Source organism: Garra rufa, chromosome 22 (assembly GCF_049309525.1).
Source record: "Garra rufa chromosome 22, GarRuf1.0, whole genome shotgun sequence".
In the NCBI taxonomy this organism is placed as follows: Eukaryota; Metazoa; Chordata; class Actinopteri; order Cypriniformes; family Cyprinidae; genus Garra; species Garra rufa.
Genome location: NC_133382.1, coordinates 40,020,395 through 40,047,894, shown reverse-complemented (window position 1 = coordinate 40,047,894; position 27,500 = coordinate 40,020,395). Strand labels below are relative to the sequence as shown.

The window sequence follows — 27,500 nt, the reverse complement described above, 5'->3', positions numbered from 1 at the left end:
ACTATAGCAGGTAATAAATTGTATCTTACTTGTCAGATCCATCTTGAACAGCGACTTTGGCGTAGAGAACGTCCACCATCGATGGGTCATCATTCATATATTCAATTCCTCTGACCTCTACAGGAAGTGGTTTTGCTTCAGTTATATCTCTGTAGAGATAAACCAACATGATCTTTGAGCACAAAGCAGCTCATTTTCTCTGTTGACCATCTTCACTGATGCTTTATGTGCTGAAGTACAGACCTGATCACATCCTGACACTGCTGCAGGAGCTCGCTCGCTCGTGTCACTTCCTGTTCGTTCAGCAGGGCCAGGGTCCCGATGGTCAGGTGCAGTTTGGCTGGATTCTGGAAAATACTCTCATCCACACCTGCGTCCTGAACAACACACATTAAAAACTAATTTAAAGATATAATCCACAATCACTAGTCTAAATCATTCACAATTATATTTTTATATAAAAATAATTAGAAAATAATAAATAAATAATGAAAAAAAAAGTTTTATATTATAATTACATTATAGTAACCCTTTAATATAATACACAAGAAAATATAATAAATTAACCTATTAAAAAAGTAAAAAAATTTAAATGTAAATAAAATTTTGCTATAACCTTACATTACATTAATATAATATATAGTAGTGTAATATATAATTTTAATGACATAATGATAATACACAATATAATTAAGCCATTAAAAAGTAAAAAAAGTGAATTTGTGAATTTTAATATAATATATAATATAATGACACTACAGTATTAAGTAATTTGTTTATTAATTATTAACCTTATAAAATAATACATAACATAATAAAATTAAGCTATGAAAAAGTTAAACAAAACACTTTTAAAAGAAAGTGAATTTTGTGAATTTTAATATAATATAATTTTATTTAATGACACTACATTGCAGTATTTAGTAATTATTAACCTTATAATACATTATGTAATAAAATAAATTAAGCTATTAAAGTTTTATATTAAAATTACATTATATTAACCCTTTAATATAATACACAAGAAAATATAATAAATTAATCTATTAAAAAAGTAAAAAAATTAAAATGTAAATAATTTTGCTATAACCTTACATTATATTACATTAATATAATATAATATATAGTATAGTGTAATATAATATATAATTTTATTTAATGACATCACATTACAGTACTTAGTAATTATTTACATTATAATATAAATACACAATATAATTAAGCCATTAAAAAGTAAAAAAAAGGGAATTGTGAATTTTTAGTATAATATAATGACACTACAGTATTAAACAGTATTTAGTAATTATTAACCTTATAATATAATCCATAATATAATAAAATTAAGCTATTAAAAAGTAAAAAAAGTAAATATTGAATTTTGCGAATTTTAATAGAATATAATTTTATTTATTGGCATTACATTACAGTATTTATCAGTATTTAGTAATATTAACCTTACAATATAATACATAATTTTATTATATTATTTGAGCTATAAAAAAAATGAAGAAAGTGAATTGTGAATTTTAATTTAATATTATAATAATTAATATAATATAATTATTTATTAACATTACATTGTAGTATTTTAACAGCATTTAGTAATAATTTATCTTAATAATCTTAATACATAATATTATAAAATAAATTAATCAAAAAGTTAAAAAAAACATTAAAAAGAAAATGAATTTTGTGAATTTTAATATATAATAAAATATAATATATTTTATTTTGTGACATTATAGTATTTAACAGTGTTTATTATTTATTAACCTTATAATATAATACATAATATAATAAAATTAATTAAGCTATGAAAAAGTTAAACAAAAAACTTTTAAAAGAAAGTGAATTTTGTGAATTTTAATATAACATAATTTTATTTAATGACACTACATTACAGTATTTAACAGTATTTAGTAATTATTAACCTTATAATATAATACATAATGTAATAAAATAAATTAAGCTATTAAAACGTTTTTTTTATTAAAAAGAAAAGGTGACTTTTAATATATAAAACAGTTTTATTTAATGACATTACAGTATTTAACAGTATTTAGTAAATATTAACCTTATAATATAATACAAAATAAATTAAGCTATTTAAAAGTAGAAAAAGAAAATTTTAAAGAATATAATATATAATATAATATAATATAATATAATGGCCTTACATTACAGTATTTAATAATTATTAACCTTATAATAAAATCATAATGCAATAAAATAAATAAAGCTATTACTTTTAATTAAAAAGAAAGTGAATTGTGAATTTTATTATAATATAATATAATACAATTTTATTGCAAATTAAATTACATTTTAAATTAATTACATTAAATTAAAAAGAAAAAGAGAATGTTGTGAATTTTTAAATAAAATATAATATAATATTTTTATTTAATGACATTACAGTATTTAACAGCATTTAGTAATTATCAACCTTATAATATAAAACATCATAAAATAAGCTATTAAAGGAAAAGGGAATTTTAATATATTATATTATATTATATTTTTAAATAAACATTCTCTTGCATATATGGGTTAATTACTGGCAAAAAATAAGACCAGGAACAATAAACCTTGTTTTAAATCTTGTTGTAAACGTATTATATTTTATTGTATTCAATTATATTTTATAAATCTTATAATACAATAAACCTAATATTATTAACCTAATTAAACTTTTATCATTATTATTACTTTAATATTATATAAAAAGTATGTTTTAATATAACATAACATATATTATATTTCATAAATTCTTGCATTAACTTTATTATTATTTATTAATAAAGTAACTGAGGTGGACTCTGATTGTGCTTTGACTTTATGAGTAAATATTCTCACCTGTCCACAGCGTTCCAGCACCTGTTCTCGAAAGCGCAGGAAGCCCTGCTGCACCTGAGCATCATTAAGTGCAAACGACAGGAAGTGCGTAAACGGCTGCTTCCTCCGAAAGCTGTCGATCAAAACCTCAATGCGGGTTACAGCTGAAGAGACAGCAGCTCTATGTGCACCTGTGATCACTGAGTGTCCCACACAAACACAAACACACACAGAGAGAGATGTGCATTTTCATAAAACCACAGCACAACCACAGGAAGAACATACAGTACTCACCGCTGCACACAAGAACACGCTGCTACCAGAACATCCTGCTTCTAGAACACTCTGACCTCTGAAACGCCTTTATTTTCATGCAGGATTATTTGTAGCTGCACGAGGCATCATGCACATTCATTTATCGGTCACTCAAAGTGTGTTTAGACACTCCAGCAACAAACTAGATCACTTATTTCTCAAGATAATGTGTGTTTGAGCATGCACAAAACTCTAAACTTTTTAAGTAGAGTTTATGCATTTGGCAGATGCTTTATGCATTCCCTGGGAGTTTGAGATATGATTTATGTCTGGACAAATGCTGTGGGATGAATTGCTTTAATAGCTCAGGGCTGAGGGTTTGTTCAAAGCAGCGTTTCTTACCGATCTGTCCTTCCACGCCTTGTTTTGGGATGCTGATCGAAGTTTTAGTCTCTGATTCCAGTCTTTTACGAGTCTCTCCTTTCTTGCCGATAATGTATCTGAGAAAACACAAGAACACTGAGGAGATCAGATCTGAAAATAACTAAAACCGTCAAAAAAAATAAAAAAAACATTTATGCAAATTAACACAAAGATAAAATGCAAAGGATGACATTGTGTGATAACTGACCAATATAAACGAGGTAAAAACATGCATGAAAGACTTTAATATCTCTCTCAATAAACAAATGAAATAATACATTTATTAATAAATAATAAATTAAATAAATGATAAAACAATTTGTAAACAATTAAAAAAAAAAAAAAATAATAATAATATATATATATATATATATATATATATATATAAATTAAAATAAACAAATAAATGAAAAATAATTACAAAAATGAAAAATAATAAATAATAAATAAATAAAATAAATAAAAACAATTTAATAAATAATAAAAAAATAAATGAAAATGATATTTAATAAACAATAATAAATGAAAAAAAATAAATGAATAACATTTTTTAAATAAATAAATAAAAATAAACAAATAAATGACAAATAAATGACAAATAAATAAAAACAATTAATGAAAAATCAAAAATAATACATAAAAATAATAATAAATAAATAAATAATAAATACATTTATTTATTTATAATGTCAAATAATAATGCAAAATAATGAAGGTGTTATATTTCCCACTGTGGATAATCTGTTATGTACTATATATAGTACATGTATTCATTTGTTTGCTGTTAAATTTTGAGTCATAAATATTTCTGAAATCCACTAAAACCTATAATTTAACCTATAATTTTATTTTTCTGTATGGAACGCACAGAATAAAAAAAAACATTTCTTTTTAATATTGTCTTTGTGAATGCAATTTGCGATTTTATACATGAATATGAAATGGAATGTACCAAAACATTTCCTGAAGTAATTGAATGCATTTTGTGGTACAGTACAGAATTGCACGCTTAAATGTAAATATTTATTTCATGTACAATATTCTGAAAAAAAAAAAAAAAATGTGTGATTTGTGAGATAAAAACTTTCAAGACAAAAACTCTGAATTGTTAGTTTCTATCATGCAATTAAACTAAGAGTTAAAATAAAATGCAAATAAAATACTGAGAAAGTCAGAATTGCTAGATATAAACTGTGGGATATAAATTCAGAATTGCAAGAAAAAGGCAGAATTGTGTGCTATAAACTCGTAATTCTGAGTAAAATTGTGAGATGTTAACTCAAAATTGTGTGATATGAACTCTTTGTTTATAATTGTGAAAAATAAAGACTGAATTGTGCACTAAAACTCACAATTGTGGGTAGGAAAGTCAGAATTGCATGAGTTTGTTGCGAAATTGTGGGATAGAAATTCAGAATTGCTAGAAATAAAGTCAGAATTGTGCATTATAAAAATTATAAACTTGCAATTCCCTAAATTGCGAGATCTTAACTTAAAAATTGTGGGATACAAACTTGTGAAGAATTGTGAGAAATAAATGAAGATTTTCATGTTATAAACTTGCAATTCTGAGAAAGTCGGAACTGTGAGATGTTAACTCGAAATTGTTTGATATAAAATTGAAATTGTGAGAAATAAAAGATAGAAGTGTGCATTAAAACTCACAATTGTGGGTAAAAAAAGAGTCCAAATTGCAGAAGTCAAACACAAAATTGTGGAAAATAAAATCAGAATTGCTGGAAAAAGATTTGTGTGTTATAAACTCCATATTTTTAATGTGCAATGTCAAGGGAAAAAAGCTTGAATTGCGAGATCTTAACTAAAAAATTGTGGGTATAAACTCAGAATTGTTCAAAATAAATTAAGAATTTCATATTATAAACCTGCAATTCTGAGAAAGTCAGAACTGTGAGATGTTAACTCGAAATTGTTTGATATAAAATCAGATTTGTGAGAAATTAAGTCAGAATTGTACATTATAAACTCTGAGCAAACTTGCAATACAGAGGAACAAAATAGCTTTATTAGCAAGATCTTATCTCAGAAAGGCAGAATATAAACCTTAAAAAGTGAGATTTGTGATTGAGATTTCTTATTAAAGTGCAATTCTGAAAAAAAGTGCAATTTTAAGTTAAAAAAAAGCCTGAATTGTGAGATCTTAGCTAAAAGAATTGTGAGTGTAAACTCAGAATTGTTCAAAATAAATTAAGAATTTTATATTATAAACCTGCAATTCTGAGAAAGTCGTAACTGTGAGATGTTTTATTTAAAATCAGATTTGTGAGATATAAAGTCAGAATAGTGCAATAGTGCATAAACCCTGAGCAAACTTGCAATACAGAGGAACAAAATAGTTTTTTTTTTAGCAAGATCTTAACTCAGAAAGGCAGAATAAAGTGAGATTTGTGTGTTATTAAAGTGCAATTCTGAAAAAAAAGTGCAAATTGCAGGATATAACCTACCAATTCTGACTTGTAAGTCAGAAAAATTGCAATAAATAAAGTATAATTGTGACCCTGGACTACAAAACCAGCCATAAGTTTCAATTTTTTTTAATAAAACAAGCTTTCCATTGATGTATCTGGAATCTGAGGGTGCAAAAAAATCTAAATATTAAGAAAATTGCCTTTAAAGGTTGTCCAAACGACGTTTTTAGCTATGCATATTACTAATCAAAAATTAAGTTTAGATATATTTACAGTAGGAAATTTAGGAAAATTAATATCCTAATATTTTTAAAGAAAAATCTATAATTTTTACCCATACAATGTATTTTTGGCTATTGCTACAAATGTATCTGTGCTACTTAAGACTGGTTTTGTGCTCCAGTAGTCCATTGAAACAGGCTTCAGTAAGTCTGAGAGTAATCTAGATTCTAGAAGACATACTAACTTATAAAGGACGCTGGGCACGTCTATGGCACATCGGAAGCCTTTGTCCGTCTGCTGGATGTTGTAAGCATCACACGGCTCTTCCAGACACTCCTCAGCAACTGCAGAACAACATCTTAACATTATATGACGTCAAACTAAAGACACATATGAAGACAAGACAGTGGAATTAAAAGAGCAAACCTGGTTCAGAATATGGAAATTCATCCTCTTCTTCATAAGATTCCTCCTGAACCTGATTTTTTCTGTAAATTCTACCGTTGATGTTAATGAGAGCCGGCCGCAAGACTTCCATTGTGTATAAACTACTGGAAGTGAGAGAAATGAGACAAGCATAAAGCAGAGTTTAATGTGGCATGAATAAGTGTAAAAGCACTGGGGCATAATAACACTGGTTAAAATACTGTAGGATTGACATTAAAGTCAATAAAGAGAAAGTTACATTAACTGGTTCATTTTTAAACATAAAATGACTCCAGACATGTTGACTATTAGAAGAAAAACATTAAATGAAATGCTGGATTAAAATGCTCATGCCAATATTAGTGAGGTCAAATCAGGCATTTATTTAAGACTTTATATCTCTTTATATTTTATATCTCTAAAAAAAGTTCAATAATACAAAAAAAAACAATCAAATAAAATAATACTAAAAAAATTAAATAAAATATTTTTATTATTTTACATTTTCAAAAAAAAAAAATTATATATATATATATATATATATATATATATATATATATATATATATATATATATATACACACACACACACACACACACACACACACACACACACACACACACATTTTGTAAAATGTAAAAAAACTCATCACAATATGAAGGAGAACTTTTAATAAAAAACTGGATTTAAAGCATAAAAAAAAACAAAGATGAAAAATTTGACAACTGACAGTTTGACAACTGACTCATGCCAATATTAGTGTGATAAAAGCAAGCATTAATTTTATGTAAGAAATTATCTCTCTTTATATTTTATATCTTAAAAAAGAAAAATGTAAAATGCAAAATAAAATATAATAAAACAATATCTTAAAAAAATTGTAAAATGTAAAATAAAATAAAAATAATAATAAAATAATCTATTTTAAATAGACTTTCTATCTCTTTATAATTTATATATTTAAAAAAATTGTAAAATAATAAAATAAATAATAAAATTAATATTGAAAAACAAAGATAAAAAAATGATGAGAGTTTGACATTCGACTCATGCCATTAGTGAGGTAAAATCATTAATTCGTTTTATGTAAGACTTTTTATCTCTTTATATATCTAAAACAATTGTAAAATGCAAAATAAAATATCTCAAAAAATAAAAAATGTAAAATAACAAAAATAACTTTATATACTTTATTTTATATACAAATATTTGTAAAATGTAAATAATAATAATAATATTTAAATAATAAAATAAAATGTATATTTTATTTTAGAACATTTATTTTATATATAGATATATAGAGTAAATGTAATTCGTTTGCTGCTACATTTTGAGTCATAAATATTTCTGAAACCCACAAAAAAAACTAAATGATCAATTTAACACAAATGTCACGAATCACGATCATCATTTTAGTAGGATAAACTGACAGCAAACGGGTCTATTCATTAAATCTTCAAGAAATTACTGCAATGTCTTATAAATACAAAAATATGTGTCATATTTGTGTGCATGTTTCAGCTGATGCCTGAATGAACTTTGCTGCAACACGAATAAACCACAAAACGAAAGTGAAACAACTCAGAACCTACGACGAACAAGACAAGAAGACATCCTCGCAAGAACACATGAACATTAAATATTAAATGATTAATCTTTCTACCTTTAAGCTGATGTTTGTTTGCATCAAACTGTGAACGGAAGACGAGACTCCACTTCGCGCTCACTTCCGCCGTCAGCGTCACGCTTAAAGTCCTCCGCTGAGAGAGAGAAAAAATATATTTCCTAACATTTTTTGCATATATATCCTATTTAAATATATAATAAGCATTTAAAAATGTGAAAGTAATTTATATTGCACTTTTAACTTTTCATTGTCAAGATACGACTACATCTGCATGTACTATTTCGTATTTAGTACATTTTTTATTTAATTTTGAATATTTTAACATTACATATAATAATAATGTTCAGTGTTCAATAACATAGCAAATTATACAATTAAATAAAATTAATAAATAACGTTTATCTCATTACGCCGCGACTTTAGGTGGCGCTCCGACGTCGGATCAGCGTCAAACTGACGTAAACAAACTCTCTGAAGAAACAACAACAACAGCGGCGGTTTCGGGTGACGCAGGTTAGCAACAAATATTCCACGATTTTAACTATTGTTTAACTTTATTTTAATTCATTCTTGCATACATATATTGCTTTTTACAATGATTAAGAAGTTGGAATAGTAAAAACAGCTCATGATTTGCGCTGTTACGAATGTTACCTATAGCAGTTCAAACTGTCAATAGCATTTCGTTTGTTGTGTTTATGATTTAAAATGTCAAAGTTAAAGTATTAATGTACTTAAATGTTGTATTCTGTGTCTTTTGAGTGTTCTATGTGTGTATAGTGTATTTCTACAGGCTGTTTTAGAACGCAAAGCCTTAAAGTCTCGGGTTTACATTTTTACTAAGCAGAAACATATGTATTTATTACATTAGTAATTAGCAATTAGGTCAACATAACTGAAAACAAACGAGTTTTGGTCATAAAGTGTCAGAGTTTGAATTGTTTTTGGATGATTAATGTAATCTATAGTCTTGAATAAACTCAAATAGTGTATTTAGAGGCATGTTCTCATGTTTTTGTGTGATTTTCTAGATTGTGAATGGCAGCATCTTCATCGTCCTCCTCAGCTGGAGGAGTCAGCGGCAGTTCTGTGACGGGATCCGGCTTCAGCGCTTCAGAGCTCATCCCGCCTAGAAAAGTCCTGTACACCTACCCAAAAGGAGCTGGAGAGATGATGGAGGGTGTGTGCACCGTTTCCCTCTTTGTTTGGCATTGCTGAATGCATTTGTGTCCCTCCGAAGCTCAAAAATAACACATAAGCCTGTTATATAAACTGTTATGGAAAGATTTTCCCCCAGTTTAGGTCCATCACTGCTGCCTCTTTGTGTTTTATGAAATCCCTCTCGAATCTGAGAGCAGTTTCTGGGTCATTTGCCCAGTGGCCCATGCAGGACGGGGCTGTTACGAGGGGTAATTTGCGTCTGGAAAATGCGCTGTTAGTTAATGAGCTCAGCAGAGACAGAAAACAAAAGGAGCAGTTGCTCAGAACAGCGTGACTCTGTGACCTGCGGCCTGTTTGTGTGTGTTTGCATGTTTGTTAGTCGGGATTTTCACAGTGCTGATCTACTGCATGCATACATTTGCCTTTTTATCAACAGATGGATCTGATAGGTTTTTATGCGAGTCTGTGTTCAGCTATCAAGTCGCGTCCACACTCAAGCAGGTTAAACACGGTAAGATAAAAACACTCTTTTAAAATTGTTTTCCTAAAATTAAAATGCGCTCATCCTCAGGCCATCCAAGATGTATGGGTCAAAAACATCAAAATAAATTTTTTTATGTCCATAGAAAGCATTAAATGTAAGTTTTCGGAGAATAAAATGTCCAAATTTGGTTGAAATAATGTAACAATATTTATGTAGAAATTCAAACAACATGCTTATTCTGACTTGTGCATATTAAAATATATAAAAGAATATGGGAGCTTTTTAAATTTAAATTTGTTTTAAATGAGTAAAACTATTCTTACTGACAAATGGGGGAAAATAGGATAGAATTGGAACTAATTAGTATTTGGGGTGAAAGTAATTTGATTTTTGTTGTAAATATGTCTGACAAGATTGATACTGAATGACATTTTAGTGGGTGTCTTCTGTAAATTAAGAAAAAATGGTTGATATTTGTTTTTTGCTCAGAAAATCAAAAACAAAAATGCAATTAAATAAAACAGAAAACTTTGAATTTTTTTTTGGGAAAAACAACAACAATTTAAAGCGGTGTTGCACTTATTGTTTTATACTTAAACCCTTTTACGTCTTTGACGCAGATGAGTTTGTTTGTTCATCAGATTTGAAGAAAAATGTCAAGTCATCACTTGCTCACCAATGGATGTGAATGGGTGCCGTCAGAATGAGAGTCCAAACAGCTGATAAAAACATCACAATAATCCACAAGTAATCCACAACACTCCAGTCCATCAGTTAACATCTTGAGAAGACAAAAGATGAAACAAACCCATCATTAAGATGTTTTTTAACTAAAATACATTGAAAGAATAAGGGAGCATATTAACTTTTAATTTGTTTTAAATGAGTAAAACTATTCTTACTGACAAATGGGCAAAAAAATAGGATAGTGGCACATTTTTAAAAATGTAGAATTAGATCTAATTAGTATTTGGGCTGAAAGTAATTCGATTTTTGTTTTTAATATGCCTGACAAGATTACCACTGAATGACATTTTAGTGGGTGTCTTCTGTAAATTAAGGAAAAATGGTTGATATTTATTTTTTGCTCAGAAAAACCAAAACAAAAATGCAAATAAATAAAACAGAAAACTTTTACATTTTTTGGGGAAAAACAACAACAATTTAAAGCAGTACCCTTTTTTTGTCTTTGACCCAGATGAGTTTGTTTATTCATCAGATTTGGAGAAATTCCATCACTGTCTCACCAATGGAAGTGAATGGGTGCCGTCAGAATGAGAGTCCACACAGCTGATTAAAAACATCACAAAAAATTCACAAGTAATCCACACCACTCCAGTCCATCAGTTAACATCTTGAGAAGACAAAAGCTGAAACAAATCTGTCATTAAGATGTTTTTAACTAAAATACATTGGGCCCGTAATCCATAATTAATGCTTTATCCAGTGAAAAAGTGGTCTGGTCTGAATCAGGAGAGAAATCAAGGACCATTTACAGTCCAAAACAGCTCAAAAGAAATATGTGGCTGGATTTTTGATGTGAGAGACAACAGGAGATGGACTTATTATAGATTAAAAACGTTTCAGCTTTTGTCTTCTCAAGATGGATTGGTGTGTTGTGGATTATCGTGATGTTTTTATCAGCTGTTTGGACTCTCATTCTGACGGCACCCATTCACATCCATTGGTGAGAAAGTGATGGAATGACGCATTTCTACAAATCTGATGAAGAAACAAACTCATCCTAATCTTGGGTGACCTGAGGTTGAGCACATTTTTAGCCAGTTTTAATTTTCGGGTGAACTGTACCTTTAAATTTTTGAGTTTAAATGAGAATTTGAGCTTCACTGATGGATGTTCTGGATTGTGTCTAAACTCAGATCAGCAGGTGTCACGGATGGAGCGTTTGGCCGGACTAGTGGAGCAGTTGGAGGCAGATGAGTGGAAATATAAACCCATCGAGCAGCTCCTGGGATTCACAACATCATGACTGCATTCAGAACAGATGGATCTGTTTTTCTGCTTGTAAACAGATTCATAACCCTGTTTTTCCCCCATCTTGAATGAGCTGAAATGAATGTTTCATGTACTGTAGGTGTATGTTGTTTTGCACTGGTTTGTAATCGCCAACATTAAGTTTTGTGATCATGTGTGTAAATATGCATCATGTGTTTTTGAATACAGCCTTAGGAATACTTTAAAATAAGCTCATGTTTTCACAGTGTTGATTTGTACATGTATGAACTCTGAATACATGTACAATAAAATACTTTTTAAGCACAATTCATTATGTTGCATGAATCTTTAAAAAATTATGTACAATTGAGGTTAAGAAACCTTCAAAATGTTAATTATTTTAACCAAATGAACAGGGATCATACAAAATGCATGCTATTTTTGATTTAGCACTGACCTGAATAAGATATTTCACATAAAAGATGTTTACATATAGTCCACTAGAGAATAATAGTTGAGTTTATAAAAAAGTTTACATGCCCTTGATTTTTAATACTGTGTTGTTCCCTGAATGATCCACAGCTGTGTTTTTTTTGTTTAGTGATAGTTGTTCATGAGTCCCTTGTTTGTCCTGAACAGTTCAACTGCCTGCTGTCCAATTCTTTGGTTTTCCAGCATTTTTGTGTATTTGAACCCTTTTCAGCAATGACTGTATGATTTTGAGATCCATCTTTTCACACTGAGGACAACTGAGGGACTCATATGCAACTATTACAGAAGGTTCAAACACTCACTGATGATCCAGAAGGAAAAAAACATGCATTAAGCCGGGGGTGAAAACTTTTGAACAGAATGAAGATGTGTACATTTTTCTTATTTTGCCAAAATATCATATGTTTTTCATTTAGTGCTGCCCTTCAGAAGCTACAGAAGATACTTACATGTTTCCCAGAAGACAAAATAAGTTAAATTTACTCTGATTTTCAAATTTCAAAAGTTTTCACCCCCTGCTCTAAATGCGTGTTTTTTCCTTCTGGAGCATCAGTGAGTGTTTGAACCTTCTGTAATAGTTGCATATGAGTCCCTCACTTGTCCTCAGTGTGAAAAGATAAATCTTAAAATCATACAGTCATTATTAGAAAGAGTTCAAATACACAAAAATGCTGGAAAACCAAAGAATGGATTTTTCTGAAGAACAGCAGGCAGTTGAACTGTTCAGGACAAACAAGGGACTCATGAACAACTATCACTAAAGAAAAAACACAGCTGTGGATCATTCAGGTAACAACACAGGATTAAGAATCAAAGGGATGTAAACTTTTGAACAGAGTCAACTATTATTTTCTCTTGTGGACTATATGTAAACATCTTTTATGTGAAATATCTTATTTAAGTCAGTACTAAATAAAAAAATAACATGCATTTTGTAAGATCCCTGTTCATTTGGCTAAAATAATTAACATTTTGAAGATTCGGCAAGGTGTATGTAAACTTTTGATCTCAACTGTATTTAAATTGCATATTAAATTCCCATGCATTTTAATTATAATAAACCAATAATCTTAATGTGGTGCATTTTTATCAGTTATACATAATAAAACAGCTCAGATTTCTTAATTAAAAATTTAAAAAACTATTCATAACTTCAAATTGCTTGTAAATCTGAAGGAAAAAGTAAAAAAGTATAAACATGGTTAAAATATGACTAGCTGTGAAACAAGCAATATTTAATGAGTTAAAATGTGTGTGACTGAAATAAATTGGATTTAGTGATTATAAGTATATAAACATTTTTTAAAATTCAAAAATGCATCGCATTAAGTTTAATAGTTTGTTTTGTGTTAAAACTGTAATCCTAAGAGGTGAAAATATGATACGCAATTCAACAGTGTTGGGGTTAATGCATTACAAGTAACGCAAGTAACATAGTAATATTACTTTTTCCAAGTAACTAGCAAAGTAACACATTACTTTGTAATTGACAAGAAAATATCTAAGTTACTTTTTCAAATAGGTAACGCCAGTTACTTTCCCCTCTCATTTATTGATTAAAAGCTTAAAATTGTGAGTAAGATGTTACTTTAGTTCTAGAATAAATGTGAACATGCATTAATTCATCTCACTCACTAAAAAAACAGATACAGTGTTCTTCAAAATGAACAAAAACACTGAAATTCAACACAAACCTGCAATAATTAAATATGTTAAATAATACAAATATGCTTTATGTATTTAATCCCATTTTATTAACCTTCGATGATCCAATTCATCCATACTAATAAGCAAAAATGACTCAAGATAATATTTGTTTTCCTTTTTTTATTGCTGAAGAGTCAATTTACTTTTCTCTAAGCCTGAGGCTTTTTCTGTAAAAAGAAATTACATTTTACATTTGCTAAAAATAGTTTTATATTAAAAACAAACAAGCAAGCCCTGCCCAGATTTAAAAAGTAACGCAAAAGTAACATAACGCATTACTTAATTAGTAACATAATTAGATACTTTTTAGCAACTCAATATTGTAATGCATTACTTTTAAAAGTAACTTTCCTCAACACTGCAATTCAAACACAAATCTTAAATTCATTCATGTATGTATTTTGATTAATGCATGAGTGCATCTGGTCTTTTTAAGCATGTTTCGAAAAACTGCTTGCTCTGCTTCTAAAAATTGATTTTTTTCTGAACTTTTCCTTTGATCACGGTCATGTTAAAATCTCCCAGAAAATTCAAACCATGTTTGTCCATGCATTTTGTTATTCAAAGCATGAGGCATTTGCAAAGAGCAAAAGTGTGTCATATTTACATTTTAACCAGTAAAAAAAAATGTTCTCATTGACTTTAGTCATTCATTTTTCTCTAGTTATTATTTAGCCAACTAAGCATGTATATGAGAAGATCTGTTTGGCTAAAACAAAGGCTGAGGGTTCGTTTGAGAGACAGACGTGGGAGTCGTGTGGCACACGGTCCTGCAAGAACACAGAGTGGGGGAGGACAAACCCACCGATGGACGGACGAACGGCAGCTGTGTGGAGATAAAAAAATAAGAGCCTTCGTCTTTGTCCTTGAGCTGAAGCTCCTACACAAAAACAAACTCAAAGCTCTCCCGTTTATCACTAAAATCAGCTTTGTTGAGCTTTAATGTGAAACAGTAAGAACACAAGTTAAAGTTCACTTTAAAACTTGAGTGGGAAAGAGAAAGCAATGCAATGCGAGCCTTGTGTAAACATTGCTTTGAGTTCTTTCAGATGCTCGATGAGCCACTGAACGTCAGGAGATGTTTATCAGCTTTTATCATAGCAGGCAGTGGAGATGTTTCAAAATGAAAGTACTGAACGTTCTGTCCTATCTGAGATGTTGATTATGCACTTCTGTATTCAACAAAAGGGCGTTTCTAACTCTATAGACGTAGACCGCTGGGTCCTAATGCTGGAACGAGGCTGGAGCTCATGAAAAATATGTCACAGCAAAAAAACAAAAGAAAGAAAGAAATTATGTTTTGCATGAAGATTTTTTTTTAAAAAGAAAGAAAATAAATAATATTACCTTTTATATAAAGGTAAATAAAAATATTTGTATTGTATATTAATACTATTTAAATTATTATTATTATTTTTTTTAACAAAAGGAAGAAAGACATATTTTGCATGAAGATTTAAAAAAAAATGGAAAAATTCATGGGCACTAAGAATTTAACTATTTTGACATTTAATGCTATTTTTCATTAAAAAATTTTTTTTTAATTATCATTCTCGATTAGCGATCCTTGTTAGATTTATTTTTTTATTATTATTATTTTTTTTTTTTTTGTATTTTTCAACACATTGTTTTTATTCATAAATTAAAGGTATATATCACAACAAAAAAATAAATAAATAATAAATAAATAAATTATATTTTGCATGCAGATCTAAAAAAAAAGGAAAAATGGATGGCTACTAAGAAGTTTAGGCATTTTTTATTAAATGTTTTAATTTTGACATTTAAAGACATTTTGCATTAAAAAAAACAAATCCAAAATTTTTATTTTAGATTTTTTATAATTCTTATCATTCTCAATTAGTCATCTTAGATTTTTTTTAACACATTTATTTTAACATGTTTTTATTCATAAATTAGAGGTAAATAAAAATATTTGTATTGTATATAAATACTATTTAAATTATTATTTTATTTCATTTCATTATTTTTATTTTTAAACAAAAGAAAGAAAGAAATTATATTTTGCATGAAGATTTAAAAAAAAAAAAAAAGGAAAAATTCATGGCCACTAAGAAGTTAAACAATTTAGACATTTAATGCTATTTTTCATTAAAAAAATTAATCCAAATTCTTTTTTGTTTAATTCTTATCATTCTCGAATAGCGATCCTCGTTAGATTTTTTATTTTTATTATTTTTGTATTTATTTTTTGTATTTTTCAACATTGTTTTTATTCATAAATTAAAGGTATATATCACAGCAAAAAAGAAAGAAAGAAAGAAAGAAAGAAAGAAAGAAAGAAAGAAAGAAATTATATTTTGCTTGCAGATCTAAAAAAAAAGGAAAAATGCATGGCTACTAAGAAGTTTAGGCATTTTTTTATTAAATGTTTTAATTAATTTAGACATTTAATGCCATTTTGCATTAAAAAAATAATTAAAACATTCATTTAGATTGTTAGATTCTTATCATTCTCGATTAGTGATCCTTGTTAGATTTTTACTTCAACACATTGTTTTTATTAATAAATTAAAGGTAGTACAACAAAAAGTACATTTGATATAATTTAGTATTTAATAATATAATATAAAAATATTTGTATTGTATATAAATGCAATTTAAATGATTATTTTATTTTTACTATTTTAATTACAGTACATAAAAATACTTTTAGCATTATGGTAATTAGAAAAGGGCTTTAAAAGGTCCTTAATATGCTTTTTCAAAGCAAATATTTGCATTCTTTTTTATTTTTGTTGTGAAATAGCTGAACATATTTTTAGAGTTTCCTATATTCAGATGTGCATATTGCACAAACATTCGTGTTTTCAGACGTACAAAAGCAGTTCTGTTGTTGATGTTGATGCCAACATTTGGGTCATTTGCTTTCATGGCCATAAAGTATATGACCATCTATAGTGTGGAATGCAAATGAAGTGGGACGGTACGTTGTGTTCCTAGACGTAGAACACGTGCTGTTGTTTTTCTGCGGTTCCTCCTACATTCGGAGGGAACTGTTTGTCCTCCTCTGCTGAAGTACATCTGTGAAGTTTGGCTTCCGTCCAACAAACCTCCACTGCATTACATGTGTAGGAATGGAACTTAAATAAAGCCCAGATAGTCCAACTTCAGTGGGTCTCTGAGAGAGAGCTTCACGTTATAGATTTCTTGAGGTTTCGAGACTTCATTTGCTTTGGTTGCTTAATGTTTTGTCCTGAAGAAACGGTTTATTATTCACAGTTAAAGTGGTCAAAGGCTTGCTTTCAAATGGACAAACAGATTTAAGTTTTAACCTGGGAAAACCTTCCAGCTATTATTGCAGCATTTCGTAGAAGTCGTAAGGGTCATTATACAGCAGTGAATGATTTTGATCCAAAGCAATCTGGTGTTGCAATAGTCACTCTCCAGTTCACCAGCGTTTATGATTAAACTCGCAACCTATTTATAAATACTGATATGTTTGCCAAAGTGACCACATTTATGAGCACATTTCTGAGCAATAATGATTGAACAAACACTGCTTATGACTCAACTTGTGTCTGCTACATGGAAATATATAAACATTTGGAAGCCTGTTTCTGAGTCAGAATTAAGAGACCTAAAGTCAGAATTTCAAGCCATATGGTCAGAATTGTGAGACAAAGTCAGAATTACGAGATGTAAAGTCAGAATTATTAGACTTAAGATCAGAATTATGAGACGTAAAGTCAGAATTTCAAGCCATAAGGTCAGAATTATAAGACAAAATAAGAATTTGCGAGACAAAAAAATCAGAATTAAGAGATGTGAAGTCAGAATTATGAGATGTAAAGTCAGAATTATAAGACGTAAAGTCAGAATAATGAGACGTAAAATTTGAATAAAAAAATGTAAAGTCAGAATTTTAAGACATAAAGTCAGTATTATGAGATGTAAAGTCAGAATTATTAGACTTAAGATCAGAATTATGAGACGTAAAGTCAGAATTTCAAGCCATATGGTCAGAATTGTAAGACAAAATAAGAATTGTGAGACAAAAAGTCAGAATTAAGAGATGTGAAATCAGAATTATGAGATGTAAAGTCAGAATTATAAGACGTAAAGTCAGAATAATGAGACGTAAAATTTGAATTAAAAAATGTAAAGTCAGAATTTTAAGACATAAAGTCAGTATTATGAGATGTAAAGTCAGAATTTCAAGCCATATGGTCAGAATTGTGAGACAAAATAAGAATTGCGAGACAAAAAGTCAGAATTAAGAGATGTGAAATCAGAATTATAAAATGTATAATCTGAATTTTAAGCCATAAAGTCAGAATTGTGAGACAAAGTAATAATTACAAGACGTAAAGTCAGAATTATGAGACGTAAAGTCAGAATTGTGAGACAAAGTGAGAATTACAAGATCTAAAGCCAGAATTATGAAATGTAAAGTTAGAATTATGAGACGTAAAGTCAGAATTTCAAGCCATAAGGTCAGAATTATAAGACAAAATAAGAATTTGCGAGACAAAAAGTCAGAATTAAGAGATGTGAAATCAGAATTATGAGATGTAAAGTCAGAATTATAAGACGTAAAGTCAGAATAATGAGACGTAAAATTTGAATTAAAAAATGTAAAGTCAGAATTTTAAGACATAAAGTCAGTATTATGAGATGTAAAGTCAGAATTTCAAGCCATATGGTCAGAATTGTGAGACAAAGTCAGAATTACGAGATGTAAAGTCAGAATTATTAGACTTAAGATCAGAATTATGAGACGTAAAGTCAGAATTTCAAGCCATATGGTCAGAATTGTAAGACAAAATAAGAATTGTGAGACAAAAAGTCAGAATTAAGAGATGTGAAATCAGAATTATGAGATGTAAAGTCAGAATTATAAGACGTAAAGTCAGAATAATGAGACGTAAAATTTGAATTAAAAAATGTAAAGTCAGAATTTTAAGACATAAAGTCAGTATTATGAGATGTAAAGTCAGAATTTCAAGCCATATGGTCAGAATTGTGAGACAAAATAAGAATTGCGAGACAAAAAGTCAGAATTAAGAGATGTGAAATCAGAATTATAAAATGTATAATCTGAATTTTAAGCCATAAAGTCAGAATTGTGAGACAAAGTAATAATTACAAGACGTAAAGTCAGAATTATGAGACGTAAAGTCAGAATTGTGAGACAAAGTGAGAATTACAAGATCTAAAGCCAGAATTATGAAATGTAAAGTTAGAATTATGAGACATAAAGTCAGAATTTCAAGCCATAAGGTCAGAATTATAAGACAAAATAAGAATTTGCGAGACAAAAAGTCAGAATTAAGAGATGTGAAATCAGAATTATGAGATGTAAAGTCAGAATTATAAGACGTAAAGTCAGAATAATGAGACGTAAAATTTGAATTAAAAAATGTATAATCTGAATTTTAAGCCATAAAGTCAGAATTGTGAGACAAAGTAATAATTACAAGACGTAAAGTCAGAATTATGAGACGTAAAGTCAGAATTGTGAGACAAAGTGAGAATTACAAGATCTAAAGCCAGAATTATGAAATGTAAAGTTAGAATTATGAGACATAAAGTCAGAATTTTAAGACATAAAGTCAGTATTATGAGATGTAAAGTCAGAATTTCAAGCCATATGGTCAGAATTGTAAGACAAAATAAGTTTTGCTTGACAAAAAGTCAGAATTGCGAGATGTTTAATCTGAATTTTAAGCCATAAAGTCAGAATTGTGAGACAAAGTAATAATTACGAGACGTAAAGTCAGAATTACGAAATGTAAAGTTAGAATTATGAGACATAAAGTCAGAATTTTCAGCCATAAAGTCAGAATTGTAAGACAAAGTGAAAATTAATGAATGTAAAGTCAGAATTACTAGACGTAAAGTCAGCATTTCAAGCCATAAAGTCAGAATTATGAGACAAAGTGAGAATTACAAAATGTAAAGTCAGAATTACGAGATTCAAAGTCAGAGTTTTAAGCCATAAGGTCAGAATTGTGAGACAAAATGAGAATTGCGCGATGTAAAGTCAGTATTACGAGACATAAAGTCAGAATTACGAGATTCAAAGTCAGAATTTTAAGCCATAAGGTCGGAATTGTGAGACAAAGTGAGAATTGCGCGATGTAAAGTCAGTATTACGAGACATAAAGTCAGAATTATGAGATTTAAAGTCAGAATTTTAAGCCATAAGGTCAGATTTGTAAGACAAAATGAGAATTGTGTGATGTAAAGTCAGTATTACGAGACATAAAGTCAGAATTATGAGATTTAAAGTCAGAATTTTAAGCCATAAGGTCAGATTTGTAAGACAAAATGAGAATTGTGTGATGTAAAGTCAGTATTACGAGACATAAAGTCAGAATTATGAGATTTAAAGTCAGAATTTTAAGCCATAAGGTCAGATTTGTAAGACAAAATGAGAATTGTGTGATGTAAAGTCAGTATTACGAGACAGAAAGTCAGAATTATGAGATTTAAAGTCAGAATTTTAAGCCATAAGGTCAGATTTGTAAGACAAAATGAGAATTGTGTGATGTAAAGTCAGTATTACGAGACATAAAGTCAGAATTATGAGATTTAAAGTCAGAATTTTAAGCCATAAGGTCAGATTTGTAAGACAAAATGAGAATTGTGTGATGTAAAGTCAGTATTACGAGACATAAAGTCAGAATTATGAGATTTAAAGTCAGAATTTTAAGCCATAAGGTCAGATTTGTAAGACAAAATGAGAATTGTGTGATGTAAAGTCAGTATTACGAGACATAAAGTCAGAATTACGAGATTCAAAGTCAGAATTTTAAGCCATAAGGTCAGATTTGTAAGACAAAATGAGAATTGTGTGATGTAAAGTCAGTATTACGAGACAGAAAGTCAGAATTATGAGATTTAAAGTCAGAACTTTAAGACATAAAGTCAGAATTGTGAGACAAAGTGAGAAATGCGAGACGTTAGATGTAAAGTCAGAATTATGAGATGTATAATCAAAATTTTAAGCCATAAAATCAGAATTATGAGACTTAAGTGAAAAATTTTAAGCCATAAGGTCAGAATTGTAAGATGTAAAGTCTAAATTGCAAAATATAAAATTAGAATTGCAAGATATAAAGTCAGAGCTATGAGATGTAAAGTCAGAACTGCTAGATGTTGTAAATAAGAATCTAAGTTGCTTTCCTGGTTAAATAAAGGTAAATAAATCATACATTTCATGCTCAGTGAATCCTCTGTCGTGATAATACATGCCAAAATTGCATGCTTCCTCACGACTGAGGAGGTTTTTCATTCACTAAGCGTCTTTAAGGCACATTTGGCAGAGGTCAGATCTTCAGCAGTTGTCCTCAAGCCCAGTTTTGCTGAGGTGTGAACAAACAGCAGGCCTTTCTAAAAGCACCGCATATTTCCTTTCTCAGCAACTTAAACCAGTATTTAAGTGTGTGCTATAGTCTAGCAGTGATTTAACAGAAAAACTCTTCTGAGGCCCATTAATGTTTGTGTATTCATGGGGCTAAACTCATTCAAATGTATTATATGCAAAAGCAGCAGCAGGATTTGAGGGAAAACACACCCTCCACTAGCAAACAGAGGACTGGAATGCGCCTGTCCGTGTGGGACGGTCTCTGCTGACCAGCAACAGGCCTTCGTTCTAAACTAGGAAGCTTTTAACCCTTCCTGAACCTCCCCCGACAGCAGCACTTCACGCTTTACTGACCAAATGCAGCCGCTTCAGACGGAAAACAGTCTTTAATTAAATCTTGCTTTATTATAGCCTGGTTTCTAAGTTTGTTGGAGCTTTCTATTGTACTAAAGTGTGTTGACTCTGTTAGTTTCAGGGGTTTCATGTGAAAACTCCAAACAAATGTAGACCTCTTTTAGTACTTTTGGTTTGGTTAAAATGTGAAAACAGCCTTAATGTGTCTATAAGTTAATATTTTGGATTAAAATACAAATGAAAGTATATATTTATGTCATGCACACTATAGAAAAGTGTATATTTAATCCATACAATTTAGTTTTCGTGGTATTTAAGTTGATTTAGAGACACTACATTATTTTTATTTGATGTTTCCATTCTTAGGTTACCATTTTGTTAACTAGTCAAAGTTTTAAAGAGAGTTCAAGTGTATTATTAAGACTTTTTAAATGAATATGTTAGAGTAAAATATAGGAAAAGTCTTATTTCTACTTCATCTAACCCATAAAACTTAGCTTTGTTGGTAAATTTAGGTCTTTGAATAACACGTTTTGTTTTTTCACCATTTGAAATAGTTTGGCAGTGTGACAAATGTTTTTAAAAGCACAAAGAATTATTTTAGGTCTTGTATTTCTATTTTATTTACAAATGGTTTTAAAAGTACAAATGTCTTGCACACTGTAAAAAATCATATATTTATCCTAGAAAATGTGGTTTTCTTGGTGCAACGTATTTAAGTTAATTCAGAGACATTAAATTAATTTTGATTAAAATATTATTTTTTCTCTCCATGTTTAGGTCACCATTTAGTTTTTTAGTGCAACTAGTCACAATTTAGGAAAGTTTGCCAGCATCAAAGTTTTAAAGAGTGTTCAAGTGTGTTTCTAAATCAATATTTTAGAGTAAAATATAAGGAAAAGTCTATGTTTCGGGTTTTATTTCTACTTTATCTAACCCAGTTGTTTTAGATGTTTCCATTTTTTTAGATCACCATTTAGTAAAGTTTTTCCACCATTAAAAGTACAAATGTGAAAACTGAAAAATTCAAACCCCTTTAAAGTCAACTTTTGGTGCTTTTAGTTTGGTTTAGTCTGAGAGTGACTTTTAAACCAACATTTTAGATTGAAATTATAAGAAAAAGTCTGTTTTAGGTCTTTATTTAACCCATAAAACGTACTTTTGTTGGTATATGTAAGTGTATTCTTGTCTTTGAATAAAACAAGTCAATTCAAATAGCAGCATTTTGTTTTTCAGTGTAACTAGTCACTGTTTTTCACCATTTGACGTAGTCTGACAGTGTGACAAACACATTTTTAAAAGTACAAATGTCTTGCACAATGCACACTGTAAAAAATCATATATTTATCCCATAAAGCGTAGTTTTCTTGGTGCAACATATTTAAGTTGATTCAAGTGTGAAAACTCTCAGAAATTCAGACCCCTTTAACTTAACTTTTGGTGGTTTTAGTTTGGTTTAGATTTATAAAGTGACTTCTAAACCAACATTAGACTGAAATATGTTTCCGGTCTTTATTTAACCCATAAAATGTACTTTTGTTGGTATTTAAGTGCATTTTTGTCAAATTCAGATGGCACTATTTTATTTTTCAGTGTAACTAGTCACAAGTTTTTCAGCATTTGAAATAGTTTGGCAGTGTGACATACATTTTTAAAAGTACAAATGTGAAGCCATAAAAGTTACATAATAACAGCAGAGGGAGCAAAAGTGGTTTACAATGAAGTAGTCCTGCCAACAACCCATATTAAATCCAACAGGCATGAATTACAGGATAGAAGCTCTAGTGTGTTTATTTAGTAGTCATCAGTCATTGTGAGGCTCCATATTCTTGCACGTACTCAATGAAAGCGCAGCTAGAAAGTCAGTATTTCACAATTCTGTTTCGATTCGAGATGCAAAACGCTAAATCGCCCAATCAAACCGCAAACAAATGAGCAGACGTGAGATTCGCCACTGCATGTCCTGAGTTGAAGACAATAGGTGATGTGAGAACTGCGCCCTCCTCCACCGCAGACAATAGCTGGCCTGCAGGCACACTCTCATTGATCAGCGCTGCTTCGTGTTACCAGGCGAACTTGGGACGCGAAAGACGTGACATAAGCACCCATTGGCTGAAAACTCGGAGGGGGCGTGGCCAGCGCTAGAGCGTATATAAGCAGACGCTGAAAGGGTTGCGTCAGTGTTTTGCAGGGCTTCACTGCGGATACTAACAGCTGCTGCACTTATTCCACTTCGCACAAGGCTTTGTTGGTCGCAAGTCTTTGTTACGGACTATTTCATCTGCCGGAATAACCGACAGTTCATCACATCTGAAGATTTACAGCCTAGAATATCGGTGAGTGTCATATCTGATGATTTGTAATGCTTAAACAGCGGCGTTTTTATTGTTTTCATTGTTGTTTCATTCAAAGCTCGCAGTACAATGCAAGACAAACGTATACTGCGTTTTTGAGCATCACTATGTTCGTAACATTAGCACTGCAAAATCTGTTAAATAACTGGCTCATGCATGCTTTTTCTTTAGTTAAAAATAATGACAGGGTACTTTGTTCTTTGTTGACTTGTTTACACTGCAGAGGTCTTGATTTTCAGCACGCTTTTAAAGATGCATTAACTTGAAGCAAAATGACTTTACAGTACATTTACAATAGAAATCTGTCAGTAAAATGAACGTTATTTAAAAGGAAAGGTTTTTTTGTCTTGTTTTAAGCACACGGTCAGTCAAAGTACTTTTTTTTTTTTTTTTTCCCCAGAATACAAGATTATCTTACGTAATTTAGCTAATAAATGCATATCTATTTTAAGAAACTTTTCTGGAAAAGGCAAAAATACAATTTTCTGCAGTGCACCAGCTGCTTTTGTGTCTTGTGCATGAGTAATACAAACAAATTTAGCTAACAAACGCATCTCTATTTAAAAAAAAAAAACTACTAGAGGAGCCGAAAATCAAATTTTCTGCAATGCACCAGCTGTTTTAGTGTCTCCTGAACGAGTAACAAAAACAAATCTTTTCTCTTTTCCAGTATTTTAAGACCCAACAATGCAGGACCAGCTGATTTCCAGTCTTTCATCTGACGACTCGAGTACCCCATCCACACCGACATCTGACGCTCCATCCAAACGCTTGTCCTGGAGCAAACTGATGCAGAAACTGCACAGCAGCCAAAGCCTGGACTCTGATTCAGACAATCACAGCAGCACAGATGATGCATCAGATGCAGGTAAACACTAGCTACCATGCATATGTTACTCAAAAAGTTTCTAAAGCTCTCATGCAAGTTCTTGAGTCTAATGCATGTTGCATTCGTCTCCCTTAGGTTCCATATCCCTGTCCGAATTGGACTCGTTTTTCGACCCGACCGAAGAAGCGTTGTGCAAAGAAGTGGTGCAGCTGATCGCACTCAATCTGACGGACGCCAAATACGGCATCTTGCACTGTTCCAAACTGCTCATTCCCGAAAAGCTCCTGGAGCACATCGGCCAGGAGCTGGCGCATCTGTCGGTCAGCGAGCCTTGCGGCCTCCGTGGTGCTCTCATTGACCTGTGTGTGGAGCAGGATGGCACCTGTGAGGCCGTGGGACAGATCGCAGTTGATCCGTACGTGGTGCCCACGTTCCAGCTCACCCTCGTGCTGAGGCTGGACTCGAGAGGCTTTTGGCCGAAAATCCAAGGGCTGTTCATTGGCAGATCGCCTGCGTCTCCAGTTGTTAGACGTGCACTTAAACTGAGCACTGGATTTAGGGTTATTAAAAGAAAACTGTACAGCTCTGAAGAGCTTTTGATTGAAGAATGCTGAGCTTGACTGGCTCACTGAGTGACTGACTGTCCGTCCATGTTATGGACTTTTACTAGGTTTTTAAAATGAAGCTGTTTGGCCTTATGAGGGGCCTGTATTGTTGTACGACTGTTGAAAGCGGTGAATTACCAACTCGCAGGGCATTTGTAATGCATTGTAGGATATCTAAACAAAAAAAAAAAAGATTTGTAATACAGTTTATGATGTTGCACTTTTGCTGACGTTCTAGAGAAGCAGGAGTTTTCGGGCTGCTGTTGAAATGTTTACCTCAGGTTCATGGAAACCAGATGTGGCAGCTATTTTTTTCCATGTAGCCAATGTGTTTTTTTTTTTTTAACTCATGCATATCCATGCATCTTATTTATTTGATATTCAAATGCAATGGGTTTTTGTACGGCGCGAAATACAGAAAATAAATTATCTTTTTAAAGAAACTGTGTCTTTGCTTTTGTTTTTAATTCATTTGTACATTTTAGGCATTTAACAGACTTCTATTGCACTACTGAAGTATCACTTTGATCAATTCATGCATTTTTCTGGGAATACTGTATTTACTCCATAGCATTTTCATTGCAGTATTTCTTAATTCACCTTTCTGATTTCCTGACAAAGTACTTTAGTTTTGATCAGAGGTAGAGAGTAGTGACATATTTTTACTTGAATAAATGTATAAAGTATTGGTGTACTTTTATCAGTGTTATTCCTTTGAAAACTACTTCACATTCCAAAGCATAATGTTGTTTTTACTGCATGACAATTCAAGTTATTTACCTTATGAACATTTAAAATGTAGTGCTTCCTCATACTCTAGTAAATCTTTAATCACTTTTGAGTAAATGTTATGGAAGCCTATTTCAGCCACTAAATAAAAAGGTTAATTACAATGCTGACTTTCTTCTTAGGATTGTGAGAAACTTTCAAATCTGTAAATGCTGTTGTTTTTTAGGAAATGGACTTTATATCTTGCAATTGTGCATTTGGTTTTTTTTTTTTAGATAAGTGTATATATAATTTTTAGACTTTGCATTCTACAAATATTCCTAATGCAGTATTTATTCTTTGTAATGCACTTCATTATACATTGCATGGTCTATATATATATATAGACTTATTTTGCATTCTACAAGTGTTCTTAATGCAATATTTATGCATGGATAAACTATGATGCATTGCATGGTTTTAGTATCTATATATATATATATATATGTATTTTTTCATTCTACAAATATTCTTAATGCAATATTCATGCTTTGTAATGCACTTTATGATGCATTGCATGGTTTTAGTATCTATATCTTTTTTTTCATTCTACAAATTCTTAATGCAATATTTATGCATGGATAAACTATGATGCATTGCATGGTTTTAGTATCTATATCTATCTATATATACCATGCAATGTATCATAATGTGCATTACAAAATGCTTTGTAATGCACTTCATGACACATTACATGGTGTATATATATACACACACTTATTTTGCATACAAATGTTCTTAATGCAATATTAATGCTTTGTAATGCACTTTATGATGCATTGCATGGTTTCAGTTTTTAATTTATATTTTTTTCCAACCAACTTAGATGCAACAAGAAACCTGCAAATATAATGCATTTTAATTCCATCGCTTCCTCACCAAAGGATCCTCTGCAGTGAATGGGTGCCGTCAGAATGCAAAACATCAGAATAATCCACACCACTCCAGTCCATCATTTAACATCTTAAAAAGACAAAAACCTGGATGTTTGTGAAAAGCTATTTCATTAAGACATTTTTAATCTATAATAACACTTCTCCCATCATCTCTCACGTCAAAATCCAGCCACATATTTGTTTAGGGCTTGTAAATGGTGCAGATTTCTCTTTTCCAGACCACTTTTTCACTGAAGGAAGCGTTATTTTGGATTATGGAGTCGTATTTTAGTTAAAAATGTCTTAATGTTGTATTTGTTTCAGCGTTTGTCTTCTCAAGATGTTAACTGATGGATTGGAGTGGGGG

General features: G+C 30.4%; 3 protein-coding genes across 3 annotated transcripts in view; 2 read left to right on the top strand and 1 right to left on the bottom strand.

Annotated features, from left to right (window-relative positions):
- Positions 1-8,320, bottom strand: part of ascc1 (activating signal cointegrator 1 complex subunit 1) — a 21,349-nt gene extending 13,029 nt beyond the window's left edge. Inside the window, exons 1-7 of the mRNA XM_073827968.1 lie at positions 8,252-8,320; positions 6,588-6,712; positions 6,406-6,505; positions 3,493-3,590; positions 2,857-3,035; positions 244-377; positions 30-149 (exon numbers count right to left, since the gene is read on the bottom strand). Coding sequence (XP_073684069.1) covers positions 30-149; positions 244-377; positions 2,857-3,035; positions 3,493-3,590; positions 6,406-6,505; positions 6,588-6,699 — 743 coding nt within the window. The 5' untranslated portion in view covers positions 6,700-6,712; positions 8,252-8,320. The remainder of the gene's footprint in view (positions 1-29; positions 150-243; positions 378-2,856; positions 3,036-3,492; positions 3,591-6,405; positions 6,506-6,587; positions 6,713-8,251) is intronic.
- Positions 8,321-8,676: 356 nt separating this feature from the next.
- On the top strand, positions 8,677-13,382 carry anapc16 (anaphase promoting complex subunit 16). The gene is made up of 4 exons (XM_073828240.1): positions 8,677-8,728; positions 9,247-9,395; positions 9,813-9,887; positions 11,741-13,382. The coding sequence occupies exons 2-4, from the start codon at positions 9,254-9,256 to the stop codon at positions 11,848-11,850; spliced, it is 327 nt and encodes a 108-aa protein (XP_073684341.1). The 5' UTR covers positions 8,677-8,728; positions 9,247-9,253; the 3' UTR covers positions 11,851-13,382.
- Positions 13,383-23,475: 10,093 nt separating this feature from the next.
- On the top strand, positions 23,476-25,927 carry ddit4 (DNA-damage-inducible transcript 4). Its single transcript, XM_073828664.1, has 3 exons — positions 23,476-24,038; positions 24,727-24,924; positions 25,021-25,927. Exons 2-3 carry the CDS (start codon positions 24,744-24,746, stop codon positions 25,497-25,499), a joined length of 660 nt encoding a protein of 219 aa, XP_073684765.1. The 5' UTR covers positions 23,476-24,038; positions 24,727-24,743; the 3' UTR covers positions 25,500-25,927.
- The last annotated feature ends 1,573 nt before the right edge of the window (positions 25,928-27,500 follow it).

What these genes read in the sequence shown, in the direction of transcription:
- ddit4 (XM_073828664.1), top strand. Translation starts at nt 24,744, where the DNA reads ATGCAGGACCAGCTGATTTCCAGTCTTTCATCTGACGACTCGAGTACC. An exon ending in AGATGATGCATCAGATGCAG is followed by an intron (nt 24,925 to 25,020) that starts GTAAACACTAGC and finishes CGTCTCCCTTAG; the next exon opens with GTTCCATATCCCTGTCCGAA.
- anapc16 (XM_073828240.1), top strand. Translation starts at nt 9,254, where the DNA reads ATGGCAGCATCTTCATCGTCCTCCTCAGCTGGAGGAGTCAGCGGCAGT. An exon ending in AGCTGGAGAGATGATGGAGG is followed by an intron (nt 9,396 to 9,812) that starts GTGTGTGCACCG and finishes TTTTATCAACAG; the next exon opens with ATGGATCTGATAGGTTTTTA. An exon ending in ACTCAAGCAGGTTAAACACG is followed by an intron (nt 9,888 to 11,740) that starts GTAAGATAAAAA and finishes GTCTAAACTCAG; the next exon opens with ATCAGCAGGTGTCACGGATG.